At 32.4% G+C, this 18,789-nt stretch overlaps 1 protein-coding gene across 1 annotated transcript in view; it reads left to right on the top strand.

The window, feature by feature from the left end:
• Positions 1-7,263: 7,263 nt before the first annotated feature.
• Positions 7,264-18,789, top strand: part of LOC110021111 (putative G3BP-like protein) — a 32,331-nt gene continuing 20,805 nt past the window's right edge. The window contains exons 1-2 of the mRNA XM_020719452.1: positions 7,264-7,758; positions 7,862-7,996. Coding sequence (XP_020575111.1) covers positions 7,720-7,758; positions 7,862-7,996 — 174 coding nt within the window. The 5' untranslated portion in view covers positions 7,264-7,719. The remainder of the gene's footprint in view (positions 7,759-7,861; positions 7,997-18,789) is intronic.

Below are 18,789 nucleotides of genomic sequence, written 5' to 3'. Positions count from 1 at the left end.
GGGGAAATACATACATAGCACCCAAAATTTTGCTATTTACGAAACTAGTGCTCTCTTTCATCAGTTTTTCAAATTCTCACTCAAATATCTAGATCAAAATAAGACCCAAACCCATTGTTTTCATTTTTATCAAATTCCCGATGGTTTGAGCAACAGTTTGATAGTTCAGAAAAATAACTTGGGTGCTACTTTAATAAATAGCAAAGTTTCGAGTGCATGCATGTAATTATCCCCAAATTTTAATAGAGCCAGAAGCAACTTTGATGAAATAGAAAATTTCAAAAACATTAGGGCAGTTGAATATAGAATCTTTAAAAAATGGACTTTGAATATAGAATCTTAAAAAAAAAGGACTGTTTTTATTATAACATACCCAAAAGACCTACTTGGGCATTTTGAGAATAAGGAAGCTAGACCTAGCCATACCTCATGAAAAGCAAAGTGTTGTCTGCAATTTAGTCACAGTGATATGTTTATTCAAGCATATGCATGAATAGAATAATTGCATCATTTCTATGAAGAAACCAAAAACTGAAATATTACACAGAATTCATCAACAACTCCTGAGTACCCAACAATTCATCCTTCCACAGAAGGGATATGTCAATTCTTTTTTTTTTTTTTTTCACATTTTATGCTCTTGATATTTCAGTATTACAAGAAACGCTTGAATAAGATTCAACAATGCAGCATAATTCACTCGAATGAAGGGGAACCTAAGATAGTAAAGTTAAACGATAAAATAAAAAGAGACATGCTTGTGCTCAAATTAATGGTTGCAGATTCCTTGACGCAAAAACTGAGAGAGAAAATAAACCATAATAAACTCTTCCTTAGCTGCAGGACAGAATAAGAACAAAAAACCCTAGGCGAACATGGCACCTTATAAAGCTACAGATTCAAAGGCAGCACAAATAGGCGCTTAAATAAATGAAACCCTAATAAGCTCCCCACAGGTAACACCACATCTACTCCTAACGTAAACCAAAACTAAACAACAAAGATCCTCTCTGATTCAAAAACAACACTAGATAAATGTAACTTTAAATTGATTCCCAAAACTCCCTTCACTTCCCATGAAATCGAAGAGGTGGAAACTGATGACAATGGCAATTCAACATCCTTATACAGCAGAAACCAGAAAATTTTCTTCAATTTTCACATCCAGCAACAGCAGAAGGGATTCCTAAATGGTTCTCAAAATAATAGCAGCACCCCAAAGATTAAAACGAGCACTGGATCGAGATGAGCACCTCGAAATCTTACCGATAGCACAAACCCAAATAAGCAGAGGCGAGGAGACGAACAAAAGTGGAGGGTTCCTCCCTTTCTACCCTCATCTCCGTAAGAAAGCTGCGAGAGAAAGAGGGGGATTGAGAGGAGAAGAAATTCTGCCTCGTGAGAGCTTCCGAACTGCCTCTCGCCGTCGAAGCAAAATCCTGAAGGGGGAAAAACACGGTAGAAATATAAAGGGTCATTAACTTTTAAACGTTTATTGGGAGTTGTGGTGGTGCAGAGAGTAAAAGACATGTACAACTATTCTAAGAAAGATTTATATACATACATAAAATTCTCAAGTATTTATGTATTGTTGTCATGTTGTGTGCCCTTAAATTTATGATGATTGAGTGATATATTAATGTTTGTCTTGCATAGGCAAAAAAAAATAGACAACTCTCCAACTTAATGCTATGACCCAATTGAAATGAATAATGATTATACTATGTCAATGTAAGTCTGTGTTATGTGACAACCATCCAACCTCATGCTCATAAACTCATATTTCGTTTTATTATAAAACACTATAGCTCCAATTAACAAAAAATGAACAAATATAACCTGCAATAAATATATAAAAAAATAGTCTTAAAACTAAAAATAAAAGGTTGTCGAAATACATAAAGAGAGTTACAATATAGATTGGTACAAATATTTAGAAAATATACATCCAGAGAACCAATGTAGCATTGAAATATGAATCATCAACAATAAATTATTAGGTGATGCTACACAAGTACAGTTATTGCGTTTACCAAAGCATCGGTAATATTCTCTCTTAATTGTATCATCTCTTGGATGTCTTCTCCTTCAGGAGTGTTGTACTCGTTTGTACTAAAGTCCTCTTCAAGCATTGAAGGTCCAGCCTGATGTTGGTTAGCTTCCTAAGGCATGTAGATGGGATCTTTATCTAAAACCCTAAAATCGATATCATCTTGGGATTGATGCCTCCATATAAAAGTATAGAGATTTGTTGTTGTAACAGCTATATTCACCTATTTTTTAAAAAGAATATGTAGGCATATCTTAGATTATGACCCGCTTCCTCTTCCATACACTGAATGCTCTCTCGATGACATTTTGTAATGATGAGTGTCTTTTATTAAAGAACTAATTCCTCTCTCTAATCACTTGATTGTTGAGCTCAAAATCAGAAAGGTGATACCTATTGTCGGGAAGGCTTAAAAAAATTTTGTTGCAATGGATATTCCGAATCGACTAGGTAATATTTTTCTTAATAATGACAACATTAGTGGATTAGCTCAAATGGAAATATTGTAGTGATGGCTAAAATGTACCAACATTGAGAATGAAATTTATATTGACGACATTGATTTGTAAATTTATAAATTTTGTTGTCGTGTGCACTCCCTTTCCAGTCAGCTACCACAAATGTAAAGCACGTGCTGAAATCACAAACTGCTGATATATTATGCGTAGCAGTCCCACATCTTTCCATATACAATATTTTCCTCATTGCTAACGCGTGTGTCACATGCATGTTATCAATTGCTCCGATATAATTCTCTTTAGAAAAAAAAAAGTGTTGCAACATAAGTTATTAATATTTTTTTTATTGTGGTAATGTCAGATTAGATAGAGAGAACAATGCTTTAAAAAATGACATGCATCTCACATCGTTGTTATGAATTTTTTGAGGTGTTTGTCCAAAGTTGGGTCCAATGGTTTGACAATGTTTGTAGACATTTTCACCAGAGAGTTCACCCCGATGTGAAAATACATGTTGATTGTCTCTATAGATATTGGAAACACTCATAAGCAACACAAATAGGCTCATTGTGTGACATAATGAAAGGCATGATTGTTATAACTTGGGATGTAAATCATGAAGATTCATGCAAATCATATATGCACTGCAATTTATCCAGTAAATCACATAATATATTTTTCGACACCGGGAACGTGCTATGAATCCTACTTTGATTCATTAGTTCGTCAACCCATTTGTCGCCCACGTATGACGATGACACATAAGGCGTCTTATACAAATTTCTCTAATAATGCTCATGAATTAGATAAATTGTGTAGGTAATGATGGTTGCTCGCTCAATTATCTATATAATCTCATCTTCATTTGGTGGTTCCATTTGTTTGAAAGAAGTTTCATTAACTTGTTTAAACTGAACAAATTATTTAAATAGCATGTAAATGCTCAAACTACGCATGATGCAAGCAATACAATTACATAAATCCACAGATGTTGAAATCTCATAAATAGTTGAAACAAGTCATAGTTTGTGTTGGAAATGTTAATTATTACAAATAAGCAACATGATATAGTTGCAATAAATAAAAAAAAGTAGAGGGGCATGTCATCTAGCTAGTATAACTCTATAAAAAATAATGGAGGTAACAAATCCTTCGTTCCAATAACAGTGTAAAGAAATCCTCCCGCTTATTTTGGTCCTCGATAAGTTTTACAATAAATAAGCAGAGAAGCAAGTCATAAAAAATCTTTGGAATATAGTTGAGTAGCTTGATAACATTTGTCATCGTTGGGTATGCATGTAGAGCTGTGCAGGCACTATATGTGATACTAGTGCAATTTGTCACCAACTGTGATATATGTTGGGATAAGTTAGCCACCCCAACCTTAACTTTATTTTTCTATTCCTGTTACGAGGGTGCAAAACTTTTGGATTAAAATGACTCCCCTTGCTCTCTTTCCTCTTGTTGTTCCCTGTGGACCGCATTGGAGTGAACACATTTGCACTCATCCAATTTTGGGGTGGGCTGCTCTATTGTAGCCCAGACATTGACGCCTGTTGCCACAATACTGAGGAACATAGTATAAAGCTTCTCCTTAGCTCTGATTCAATACCATCAAGCGTGAATTTTTTGTCATTCTGCAGGTTGGTAAACTTGCTTTTTAAGAAGCAGAACTTTAAATTAATTACTATTACATGTAAGATTTTCCACTTACTGAAATATTTTTTTGTCACCGCTCATCTTGTGCATTAACTGCTTTCCTAATAGGATCCCACCCTAAACTAGTAGCCTCTCTCTTTAGCTAATTCCATAACTTTTAATAATTTTTAAGTTGATCTCATTTGTTTTTCAGCTGAGTTTTGTATAGTCTACCGGTTCTCTTTTGCAAATGTTTCATGATATTTTGTCAATATTCCTTATCGAAGTGTGGGGTATGTTTATTGTCATTTTCTACCTTCCTCAACCATAAATCACAATAAATTATCTTCGTCTCCCTATCCCAAATAACAAATATCTCACTTCCTTTTGTTTGCCCATATGATATATCAATAAATAAGAAATGGCGTAGAAACAACTATATTTAGCATGTATATGAACAATATTTGAAGAGAAAAGAAACATGGTAAAGAATATTTAAAAGTAGAGCTCATAATCAAATTCATAATATCAAAAAGTGCTCCATCCAATATCACCAATTGAGCATAGAGACGAAGTATCCGTGTCAGAGTTGTAGGGCCATTTTTTTCAATTCACAATCAGTAGCTGATTGAGCCTTTTGTTTTATTTTATTCCATCATTCTTCTACAAAATAATTCACAATAAAAGTAAAATGTGTCAGCGAAATAAACTCCAAAAGCATCACTGCAAACAGAAACCAACAAACAAATGGGTCCACAAACCATCTAAAACAATAAGATCATATAAATCTTGATGATTATGACAGATAAATTAGGAACATCTATATTCCCTAATGATCATTCAAAAGATGTTATGGAAGGATAAAGACAAGAGTACTATTTATATGTTTCTCTGAGAATTTTTTAACTTGTCTCTTATATGTCTATTTTCATGTTAGTGATTGTTAATTTGTTTTCTCTTGCATCTTCTTCAGTCTAGATGAATATTCAGAAGGGAGAAATTTGGGAACTTGTTCCATAATTTCTTTTACTTGAAATATGTATAACATTGTAATTCATTTATTCTGATGCAAACTTAAAGGTTATATACTAGGTAAGTTATCAAAAACCATTTTTCTCTGCCTCAATCACACTAACCAAATTGAGTCCTCGAACGAATTATTAGAGCTTAGTGAAATTTCTTAATCTAAGAAGACTCTATCCATAATCACCATACTTTCCATTCATACCGACACTTGTATGTGTTATCTAACAACACACAATATCTATGGCAAAAACTTGCGAATTTTAAAATTGACAAATGGTGAGCGATTAAGCCATTTGATAGTTATTTTTCTAAACGGTGCTCCATTTGAGCCCTTTCTTCATGGAGATCGATTAAGCCCTTTGCTCTGAATAACAATTGTATAACCTTCACCGATTGCTAACTTATCTAACATTAAACCTTTAAGTTTGTTCTAAACATATGCATTTTCAATGCTCAAAATTCTCTCCCCAAAATGTTCCTGTAAACTAAAGATGAGAAAAGAGCAAGCAAATTGACAATTCTAACACGAGAAAGAACATTTAAAAAATAAGCCCAAGAAATATTCTCAGAGATATAGGGAAACAATACTCATATATTTATCCTTCCATAACTTCTTCTGATTGATCATGGGGGAAAATTGTCGCTGCTAACTTATGTGCCATGTAACCTTCAAGTTTGTCTCAAAACACATGCATTTCCAACAGCAAATTACTTTCAAATAAAAAAAATTGAAATCAATGCTCAAATTTCTCCTCCCAAAGTGTTTATGTAGACTGAAGATGAGGAAATAACAAACAAATTGACAATTACTAACACGAAAACATGTATTTAAAAAACAAGTCTAAGAAAAATTCTTAGAGATTCAGAGAAACAATACTCGTATATCTATTATTCCATGACTTTTCATGATTGATCAAGATGGAAAATTGATGCTGCTAACTTATGTCATGCACCTTCAACTTTGTCTCAAAACATATGCATTTCCAATGACAAAAAAATTAAAATAAAAGAAAAAATGTTATTAATTAACTTATGTTAATGATTGCTATCATGCCACTAGGTTTTTATTTATTAAATAATTATTTGCTACTTATCTCTATAACTAAAAATGTAATTAGTATTATTATTTTAATTATAGGTACAAAACAACATATGAAGATTCTATTTCTACTCTTCCAGGTAAAGGCGAGTGGAGTATGATCGATGATGCTACTAACATTGGTGTGCCCAACAGTTCGCGTCCAAGAGAATGATCGAAGAAAAAAATTGAGAGTTTTATCGAGAAGGCTGAGCAGAAAACAAATAAAACTCACAATTGCGGACGTTCATCAACATAAAACTACATGCAAAATTCCCCTTAATCAAACAAGCTCACAATTATCGCAAGAAAATCCTTGATCTATATATTTGTGAGAGTTATGCGAAAAAGATTTTATTTTTTTGTAGTTCTTCAAAAGTTATTTGTAATTCTTCAAGATCAAGCATTTTTTTGTAATTCTTCGACATCGACTCTTTTTTGGGGATATTTTTTGTAGTCGAAAATATGTTACCAACTTATTTATTTTATCTGCTTGCTTTTGTCCATGTGATTATTGCCATCTATATGATTGATTGCACCAATCTTCTCCTGCTTGCTCTATTTGATATGCTAATCTTAGTAGTTTCACAACAATCTTAATTGTTATGTTATGGGCTTTCGATACATTCCCTAGTTGACTGACTATGGAGCAATGGTGGATACTGATAACCATAAAGAGTGGCTTATCTTGTTGTGGTGTTTCAGACAATTAATTAAGTGGAAAGAGCTCCATAGTGAAGATTAGGAGGGAGAGCTGAATAAGGGACATAAGCCTTTCAGTTTGGCCCCTCCACTACTTTTAATTTATCAAAAAATGAGATTTATTTGCATAGATAATGCGCCGCATGTGTAAAGATTGAAGTTTAGACGGACGATGTGTAAATACATAGGAACTAAGCGGTATGTATGTAAAATTTCCTATTGGGTGGTATGCAAAGAATGATATCGGGGATAAAGAAAGAATGACATCTATCATATTGATGAGTAGGATGGTATTTTCTGTGCTATCATTTAACATTTGGCGGTTCAGAAAGCAGTCCTGAATGAGAATCGAATTCCTAAATCCACAAAAAATCACTTTTCAAAACGAGAAATGCACTCAGAAAGCTACATCAAAGGCTCTATAAATACGCATCGATTCGTACATTACAGTTGCCGTCGCGCTGGCAAAGTTTAAGCAGCCCCTTATCTCGAAGAGGGCAGCGTTTGTGCGGGGGTCGAAGACGAGGACAGGTAACAGAGAGAAAGGGAAGCCTTAAATAATCGAAGAAAATAAAGAGGAAAAGCGATCTTCAGAGGAATCCGAGGTCTCCTTGAGCTTTTCTGTTATTATAATCCGGATAACGGATCGATTGGGGCTGCCGACTTTTTGGGCAGGGGTTTGGATCTAGGGATTTGGGAGGAGGGAAGAGCTCACGGGGTCAGGGCTTTGGATTCATCTCCTTGCATGCTCTTTGGGAGGAGTGACAATGGCGTCGGCGTTTCCAGGGCAAGTCAGTGCCGTTCAGGTAGTCGAATTCTGGGAAGGAGAAAGGGATCTTACTTTCCTCGTTTCCGTGATTTTGGTTGCGCTTTAGTACTCCGCAATAAAGTTACTGCTTGCTCTTTTAGGTTGGGTCTTTCTTTCTGGGGCAGTACTATCCTTTTCTACAACGAACGCCGAGTTTGGTTCACCAGTTCTATACAAATGCGAGCACGATGATACGATATGATGGTGATGCCAGTGAGAGGGCTTCAGGGATGGCGGTAAGTTGAATTTGGTTTCATTTTCCTGGTCGAGAGAATTGTTCTAGTATTAAGTACAATTATTTGGTAACCATCATGTATCTGTTTGGTTGTATGCATTTAAATTTCTGAATTTCTCTGTCGAGGTTTATCTGCGGTTTGTCTAGCTTAGAATTGTTTATGTCGATGCAAAGTTTTCCTTTAAATGTTTTGCCTTGAAATGCAGTTATTAATATCAAAAAGAAAAGCAAAGTCAATTTTACGGGGAATAAGACTTTCATGAGGCAACCTATTCAAGTATTCATTTTAGTTGCATGCAATTCATTCCAACTTGAGAGTCCAAAACCAAATGCTTGTTGATAGTTAATAAATTGAACTTCTAGCGTTTCATTGGCAGAGTAAATCATTTTATATTACTGGAAATTGAAAAAAGTTGGCGCACATCCAATGTCACATGGGTCAAGCTAATCAAGCCATGCTATTACTATAAAATTGATTCAAGCATGCTGCCAATTAATTACATTAATTCGCCATGAATTTGAAGATGCCAAAATGTAGAACTTGATAACAAACTCATCAATTTATGCTGTCAAGGATACATGGCTTATATATTGGAAACTCTTCCCCAGGATTACTTAAATTTGCTTATGAATTCCTCAAATGAAGTCACTCGAGCATATGAAATGCACACAAATTCTCATACTGGATTTGCTAGTGATTTCATCAAGGAATTATCTTCAAAAGATCTGTTCCTTTATTCGAAAGATTATCTATAATTATCTATATAATTAGATAGCAACAAGCTACTTAGATTTATTCATTTTAAAATAAGTGTTTTTTTTTTAAATTTATTTTTACTTGTATTACCCAAATATAACTTATAGTATATCATATATCATTGGACCTTAACCAACATTCTAAGAAATTCTAATTTACTCAATTCACATTAGTTTATACTTTTTGGTGGAGATCTAATGAAATCATAAAATCTCACTTTATCTCTTTGTTTATCTCTATTCTCTCATTTTTAAAGCTTGTTCCTTGCTTGTTTGTAAAGTTTTAGCATTGCCTTAGATAGTTTTAGATTTAACATTGTCTTAGGTGTAGTGAGAATGGAAAGATGTCTAAGGTAAGAAATTAAGCAATGGAGCATTATGGGGAAATAGAGCAGTCCCCTATAATGAACAACGGTAGTTTGTCACCACTAGGTAGTTAAGTCAATTGGAATAATGTTTGAATAAAATTATTCATGGAATTCTTGAATGATTTACAAGAACATCTCCTTGAGTTAAAATTTTTTAAAGTTGGATATTTTGTTTCCAACATCCACGAGCAATAATATGTCTTCATTGCATTAAGCTCTACTACAACAATTTGCATGGCATGCCTCTCGAAGAGTACTTATGAAACTCCTTTGCCACAACGACTTGAGAAGCTCCAAATACACTCTGTCAAATTCATTTCTATAAAGATTGTGGAGGCATACTTCCAACAAAGTTCAAGATCACTCGTCCAGATTCATATAGATGAAAGATGCATCTTGCTAATTGGATGCCAATGAACTTAATTGCTGATCATCATAGATTATATCAACTACGTTTTTGGAGGTGCACATGTCAGGACTTTCCAAAGCATTATGTTTCCCATAAGGATTGTGGATGTGACATGGAGGATTGTTGGCACCTACAAAATTTAGTTGAAGTGTTTATTTGCACGGATAAGAGTTTGAAAGATAATACTGTAAAAAATTAATAAAATTGAAGATATAATTATAACCCTAAAAATTATTATTGTTACTAAGATTTTAATGTTATAAGTGCTTGTGCTCCTTATGTATGTTTAGATATAAGTTAAAAAAGAAATATTTTGAAATGACTTAAAAAAATTAATACAAATGATACATTTAAAAGAAAGAATTTTTATTGTAGGAGAGTTAAATGGACATGTTAGTAGTGTGGTAGAAGATTTTAAAAATATTCATGGTGACTACGATTTTGGAGTAATTAATGAAGAAGCTAGAACCATATTAAATTCTACTTTAGCTTATGATTTTATTATTGGTAACACTTTATTTAAGAAAAAAGATAAACATATTATTATTTATAAGAATAGATATAATAAACACAAATTGATTATTTTCTTATGAGAAAAAGAGATCGTCAAGAATGTAAAGATTATAAGGTCATTCCAAGTAAAAAAATTAAGCATTTAACATCGATTATTAGAATGGATTTTAAGATTAAAAGTTCAAACATAAAAAAAATACAACAAAACATTGTCATAGAATTCGATGCGGACACCTAAAAGACAAATAATATTATTTTTATAAGTAAACTTCAAGATTTTAAGACTTGCGTTTTTCATGAAAAAAATTAATTATATGTGGGATAAATTAACAAACACTATTAAAGAAGTGACAAATGATGTACTTGGAGTATCAAAATGAAAAAAAATTATAAATAAAAATAGTTAGTGATGAAATAATAATGTGCAAGAAAAGATAAAATATAAGAAATTTTGTTATAAAAATTGATTTAAATGTAAAAGCTTAAAGAACTGAGAAAAATATATGGTGACATGTATGGAGGCTAAGAAAATAATTTTTGATGATAAGAAATTTGCTTTTAGTGATCTTTATGATGGATTAGATAATATATAAGTGAATGATATATACATAAACTAGCCAAGCAAAGAGAAAAAAAAAGTAAACATTTAATTCAAGCAAAGTGTATTGAAAATTAAAATTAAAAAGTATTTTTATAGGAAGATATTCGACATAGGTGGGTGAGATATTTTGATAAATTTTTCAATGAAGTTCTTGAAAATACCATCGATCTTAGTGATCTTAATATCATTAATAATAATAAAAATTTTTATTTTTACCGTCACATTAGTAAAAAGAAAGTTGAGGAGACTTTAAAGAAGACTAAGGGTGAAAAATCAGTTGAAGCTAATGGTATCCCAAAAGAAGTGTAAAAATATTTGGGAAACTTGGAATTTCTTGGATCACTAAACTTTTTAATATTATTTTAAACACTAGAAAGATGCTCGAGGAGTGGAGGGAGAATATTTTGGTCTCTTTTTTAAGAATAATGGTTATGCACAAGAGTGCGCAAATTATAGAGAAATCAAGTTAATGTGTGATACATTAAATATATGGGAGAGAAAAATTGAACACAGGTGAAGATGTGATACAAAGATTTCTCCTAATCGGTTTGGATTTATGCCGGGTAAGTTTACTGTGGAAGCTATGCATTTATTGATAGGTTTGATGGAGAAATACAAAGAGATTAAAGATGATCTACATATGGTTTTTATTGATTTAGAAAAAGCTTATAATAGGGTTCCAAGAGATCTTTGGAGAGTTCTAAAAAAGAAAGGTGTTGATATGACTTATATTCAAGTTATTAAAGATATGTATATAAGAGCTATTACTTGTGTTCGGACAAAAGGAGGTTGATCTAGTATTTTCTTATTTCAGTTGGATTATATCAGGGATTGACTTTAAGCTCATATCTTTTTGCTTTAGTTATGGATGCACTTACTAGACATTTACAAAAGAATGTATCTTGGTGTTTGCTTTTTGCTGATGATATCCTTCTTGTTTATAAGACTAAAGAAAACATTCATGATAAACTTGAATTATGGAGGTTTACAGTAGAGTTTAAATAAAGGTTTTCGTAAAACCGAATACATGGAATGTAATTTTAGTATTAGTGGATCTAGTTGTGGGGTTGCAATAATGAGTGATCAAATCACTCAAAGAAGTGAATGTTTTAGATATCTCAGGTTTATTGTTCAGAGTGATGGTGACATGTTATTAATATAATTCAAGTTGGATGGTTGAAGTGGAGGACTGTATCTGGCTTATTGTGTGATAGAAAAATACCACATAGACTTAAAGAAAAATATTATAAGATGGTGGTGAGATCTACAATGCTTTATGGCGTAGAATGCTGGCCCTCTAAAAGAGAAGCATAAACTAATTTATATGTTGCTTGAGATGAGAATGCTTAGGTGGATGAGTGGCTTGACTCTTAGAGACAAAATGCTAAATGATTGTATCCATGGAATGGTTGGTGTAGCTCCATTGGCGGACTAGATTAGAGAGAGTAGTTTTAGTGGTTTGGTCAATTAAACATCGACAATCTGATGAACTAGTTATGAGAGTAGGTGTTTTATATTCAACTTATGTTAAGGGAGGTAGAGGTAGACATAAAAAGGCTTAGGCATTTTGTATAAAAAATGATCTTAATTTATTAGAATTAAATGAAAATATGACGCTCAATAGGACACAACAACAAAGGCTTGTTGTTGTTGCTTATTTGCAAAGAAAAATTAAAAGAATTTCTTGATTGAGCTATTGTTACTTGTTGAGAAAGCGTTGATAGAGGAGCAATGCAATGAACTTATCCCAACTCAAGCAAGTCATATGGTTAGGGTGTTACTAGTAATCCTTGGGGGTGTAGGAGCAAAAGATTCTAGGCAGGCCTCAAACAACTTAGGTTAGGTGAGGTGAATACGGCCTCAGCTTTATGGGTGTTTCTATCAGCATTGGTGCTAATCTTTACTGATGACGATAAGGCTACAAATGATATCATAAAATGAAGAATTGTTGTTGTGATGTTCATAACAAACTATCAAATCAACAACATCTTGATAATCATATAAAGATTGGTCATCATTATCTTTGAAAGTGTCTTTGAAAAGATAAATTTTGATTTTTTAGGTTGATGCCCACTATAGAGGTTGTTTTTCTGATTTTTTGGCAAACATAAAAAAAAAAACGAAGGAATGGTTGTGTGACAAATTAGGGTACGCAATTAGCATTTTACTTTCATAGTCAACACCTTGCCGATTATTAATACTATATTTGATTGATTGCTCCTTGGCCCATTTAACGTGGTGGTATTGGCTTATTATGTCGTTGTCAAGTTCCTTATAGGAGCACAAATAATCACAATTGGTGAAAACTTTTTTCAATCTTTGTTATTATCTAATTGCAGTTGGAAATGTTCAAGAGAAGGTATTGTAGGTTGGCAACATGATTTTCTGCAAGTAATTAAAGAAATTGATATCTCCAAGGAAGAAAAATCTTTGGCTTTTAAGATTAGCAAGTCCTTTGTATCTAAGCATAAGGATGAACTCGCAACATTTGCCATTCAAAATGTTGAAGTTTTTGTCTATTGCGGAGATGCCTTGGTATTTTATGTCTCAGGCACACATTGATTAGTTGGTTAAGGCCGCCCCTCGAGTCACCTCAACATTGGCTGAGCCATTTTAATGTGAAGTCTAAAAACTTGGTAAAGCTGGTTTCATTTGGGATTTATGGTATCTGGATTGGATCTTTTATGTAATTAACTGTTCAATAGTCAAAAAGGAAGTGGATTATGCATGTAGATTTCAATAAACTTAAATGCAATCTGTCCGAAAGCTAGTTATCAACCTCTAAGAATGATGCATTGGTTAATTCGAATGTTAGCTTTCTGGTTACAAATTTATTTAATGTTTTCACGCTTTATCATTAGATAAAGATGCATCATATTAATTATACTGTTATAAGGTTATGTCATTTGGATTAAAGAATACTTAGACAACTTATTTGAAAATGATGGATTGTATGTTCATTTAATGGGGAGAAATATAGATGTTTATATTGATGACTTGTCTAGACTAAGACCCATGAACAACACATCTTGGATTTGCAAGAGACATTTTTAACCTTGAAATGATATAATATGCATCTCAAACCATTGAAATGCTCTTTCGGAGCTGTATTTCGAAACTTTTTTTCTTTATGACAGAATTAAAACAAATGCTTACAAAATTTGAGTTATAATTTTGGACCCAGGTGTCATCTCTTAAAATAGCTAAATACTTACAATGACTTATAGGGTGAGTTGCAGACTTAATTTTATATATGTGGATAAGTGCTCATTCTTTTTTTAAAAACATTAAAAAGTGAAAATATTTTTAACGAACTCTTGAGTGTGATCCTGCTTTCAATCAGTTAGAAACACTATTTTTATCATCGCCGTTACTATGGATTCCACAACACAGTGAAGGCTATCTTGGAGTCAGGGAGGAAGTAGTTGTTATATTTTGATTAAGGAAGATGGAGGAAAGCAATGACCCATTTGTTATTTGAGCGAAATTCTTTTAGGTGTCAGATTGAAATATCTTATCATGGAAAAGCTTACCTAGATGTTAGTTGTTGTTCCATGATTTTGAATATGGTTTTATTCATCATTGATTATCCATTTAAAATGGTCTTATTAAAACATGACGACTCTATGAGATTTTTAAAGTGGGTGGTTGAACTCAACGATTTCATATATCTTTTATGCTGAAGACCACTATCAAAATACAATAATTAGTGGGCTTTTTGGTATACTTCACCATGTCAGATGTTGAAAATAAATACCAAAAATAGATGATATACTTTGGGCACTTTTTATTTTGACACACTGACGCTTAAAGAAAGATAGGACAGGATAGTTCTAAAAATTTTTGTCACATTATTCTGCTCATGCAGTTAAAACTTGCTTTTAAGTTTCTAATAATCATGTTGAATATGTGGCATCATTGGTTATAATTTGTTTCACATTCAGAGTTTGATGCAAAATTTGCCTGTTTTGTTTTTATTCACCATTGATTGCTAACCAGATGAATAGAGAATGTAAAATAAGGAAACAAATCACTTAAAAATACTTTTAAAAGTTAAGAGCTAAAATCAACAATTATGAATTTGTCATATTGAACAAATTGGAGTGAAGATAGTTCCTTTTTTGATTTATTATCAAAGTGCAAATATCTTGACGGCATACTAGTTATTGAAAAATCAGAAGCCATGCAAATTGAAGTCATCGCAATTGAATGGATCCATTTGAATACCTTAAAAATGTATATTGTAAATGGCCAAAGAATTTTAATAAATGAAAGCTACTTGGCATCCAGTCCTTAATGGTGGATTTTCTTAGACAGTTGGTAACTTTTACCAACCTTCAACGTGTGTGAGAAGCATAGATTGTTGTTATATTGAAAGAAATCTATTTTAGTGAATGTGAAGCATTTAGGAGGACGAGCATGGGTCAGTAGAATTTTGGAGTAAGGTTATTTTGGGATAAGTTTAAGAAAAGAAACAAGAATTTTTTTAAATGATTTATTTAATATTAGGATTTTCCCTAATGCAACCCTAGCTTTTTCATAAATTACGATCAATGTTTTTGACCATTGTCATTTGCAATCTGAGGGATGTATTTACTTGACCCTTTCCTCTTAATGCATTAGCTTTAGCCAAAACTACTACTATATTTTTATGTGAGCCAACATAATTTGTTGATATGATCTTCCATTTCTAGTAATTATCGATACCGGGCTAACATTTATGGATAAGAAATCAAAGATTTTGTTGAAGTCTTGAAGTTTGCCATAATTTATAATTTGGTTTGGTGCATTATCCAAAAACACATGAGGAAGTTGAACTCAACGGTAAAATAATGCTTGAACTTCTCAAGATGAAAGCTCAAGGTGCAAAGGGCAAATTGGCTGTTTCCCTACTTACATCATTATGGGTTTTGAAAACCACATTATCTTTGACAAATGAGCAAATAACATTTGTATTATCCCATGGAATAAATGCTCGGGTATCTGCTGTATATATTATCTTCATGGCCAAATGGTTGTCACAATATCAAATTTTGAATAATGGAATTTAGTTATGAGAGGAATTTGAATAAATAAATTTAAACTTGCCTTGATTTACTACTAGAGTTGAAAGTTCAAGCTTATTAGAGTAGAAGAGGCCTCACAACTAGTTGCAAACTATGGCGATTTAAATGTTCATAAGAAAGTATTCCGCCTAGGAATTTAGTCTTGTAAGAATACAGAGCAACACAATAGTCAATTCGTGACAAACTCAACTCTATGTTAAGGTTTCAGGCATAATTAAAAAGAAAGCTGATCTTGGTGCCTACCAACGACAAGTTCATGCTATTAAAGGTATGCTAAGGACAAGGTGCTGAGATAATATGAAAATATTCTATAGTTTGAGGGATGTGTTCTTTTTTTGAAAATATTTGCCTGAAATTTTCAAATTTCAAAATTAAAGACTTTCTCAAATTTAATTATTTCCTTTTCATTTTCTTAGGACATCTAAAAAATTTTGTATCAAAATATTATTTATGAAAGAAGAAAAACTTGGAGAACTTGTCCCTCAAAAAGTGCTAAAGGAATTCATCACTTAGACAGAACTAGAGGAACTAGTCCCTTAAAGAGATTTGTAAACTCGTTCCTTAAAAAATTAGCAAATCTGTTTAGTCAAAATTTCATAAATTATTGGAGAAGTATGATTTAGAAGTCAAGAATTAACCATTTCTTGAAATCAACTCAAATTTAAGTATATAACAAAATTAACAACAACAAGCCTTTATCCCACTCAGTGGGGTCGGCTACATGAATTATTTTCTCCATTGCGTCTTATTGAGTGTCATATTTTTATTTAATTATAATAAATTAATATCATTTTTTTATGCAATATGCCCAAGTCTTTCCAGCTATCTCTGCCTTTCTTAACATAAGTCAAATCTAAAACATCCACTCTCCTGATCGGATCATCAGATTATTGACATTTAATGTGACCAAACCATCTAAGACGACTCTCTCTAATTTTGTCTGCCAGTGGAGCTACACCAACGCTTTCACGAATATATTCATTTAGCATTTTGTCTATAAGTGTAAAGCCACTCATCCAACTAAGCATTCTCATCTCAATAACACTTAAAGTTAGTTTTATGCTTCTTTTTTAAATACTAACATTCAGCGCTATAGAACATTGCAGGTCTCACCACCATCTTATAAATTTTTTTTTTCAGTATAAACGATACTTTTCTATCACACAATAGACCCATAGCATTTCTCCACTTCAACCAACCAACTTGAATTCTACTAATAACATCCCTATTTATATCACCATCACTTTGAACAATAAACCCAATACATCTAAAGTGTTCACACCTTTTAATAATTTGATCACCCATAGTTACAACTTTGTCACTAGAGCTACTACTAAAATTACATTATATATATTCAGTTTTAGTTCTACTCAAACAAAGATATTTAAACTCCAATGTAGACCTCCATAATTCAAATTATTCTGAGCTTTTTCTATAGTTTTATCTAAGAGAAGGATGTCATCAACGAAAAGCATACACCGACGTACGTCCTTTTCTAAATGTCCAGTAAGAGCATTCATAACTAAAGCAAAAAGATATAGGCTTAAAGACGATCCCTGATGTAATCCAATTGAAATAGGAAAATATTTGGTCAATCATCCTGTTGTTCGAACACATGTAACAGATCCAGTATACATATCTTTAATGACTTGAATATAAGTCATATCAACGCATTTCTTTTCTAAAACTCTCTGATGGATATCTCTTGAAACCTTATCGTAAGTTTTTTCAAAATCAATAAAAATTATATGTAGATTCTTCTTATTCTCTCTGAACTTCTCTATCAAATCTCTCAATAAATGTATAGCTTCCATAGTAGACTTGCCCGACATAAACCCAACTTGATTATGAGAAATCTTTGTAATATGCCTTAATCTATGTTCAGTTACCCTCTCTCATAATTTTTGAAGTATGACACATCAACTTACTTCCTCTATTATTTGCACACTCTTGTGCATCCCCTTTATGCTTAAAAATGCAGACCAGAATGCTCTTTCTTCACTCCCCAGGCTTCGTTTTAGTTTTAAAAATAATATTAAAGAGTTTAGTAAACCAAGAAACTCCTAAATCTTCTATATATTTCCATACTTCAATTGGGATATCATCAGATCCTACAAACTTTTGATATCAACTTTTTTTCTTACTAGTGCAATGGTAAAAAACAAACTTTTATTATTATTAACGATATTAAGATCACTATGGTCGATCGTATTTTCAGAAACTTCATTAAAAATTTTATCAAAATAACTCACTTACCTATGTTCAATATCTTTTTCTAAAAAAACATTTTTTAATTTTCATCTTTAATACACTTTACTTTAGTTAAATCTTTACTTTTTTTTCTCTTTGTTTGACTGGTTTATAAATATATTTTTCACTTTTTAGTATCAAAATCTATTATAAAGATCACTAAAAACATAATTTTTAGCGTTACAGATTGTTCTCTTAGGCTTTGTTTGGCGCAGCTACAACTTTTCAGCTTCTCAGCTGCAGCTGCGCTGTCTCTGGAAGCTGCTGTGGTGAAGCTGCTGCATGTTTGAAGCAGTTGTGTGAAAACAATTGTGAATTCACAGTTGTTTTTGTAAAAATGACAATTTTATTTCCGTTTTGTAATGTTGTGCGTAACATAACTGTGATAGCCATCAATTTAATACCTTTTAAGGCAAACATTCACTTAAAAATAGTGCAAAATTACAGACGCACACATCACTTCACTGTGAGTAATAAAAGTGCAAAAAAAAATGAAATTATTGAAATGATAATTAAAAAGATGATTATATTATTTTTAACATTTTAACGGTGTTGTTCCCTTTCTAGACTTTTGTCGATGAATGTTCTCCATTCCCAATCATCGTCGTCAGGAGAATCCGCAGAACTTTTTGCCCGACAGAAAAAACGACACTGTTCGACGATGCCCCGAGGGCAACTATAGAATTTTGTTCCGTAGCTGTGCGGTCGACGTGACGTTAGTTGGGAAACTTGGAGGCCACAGTGGCATAACAATCGTTGGGATGTTTCTAAAATTCTTGAGCTCATATTTTCCTGATTGTAACAAAAGAAAAAACCACCAAATGTTGTTAA

This window comes from Phalaenopsis equestris, unplaced genomic scaffold (assembly GCF_001263595.1).
Source record: "Phalaenopsis equestris unplaced genomic scaffold, ASM126359v1 Scaffold000121, whole genome shotgun sequence".
In the NCBI taxonomy this organism is placed as follows: Eukaryota; Viridiplantae; Streptophyta; class Magnoliopsida; order Asparagales; family Orchidaceae; genus Phalaenopsis; species Phalaenopsis equestris.
The sequence above is the reverse complement of the archived record's forward strand: the minus strand, read 5'-3'. Positions and strand labels throughout refer to the sequence as shown.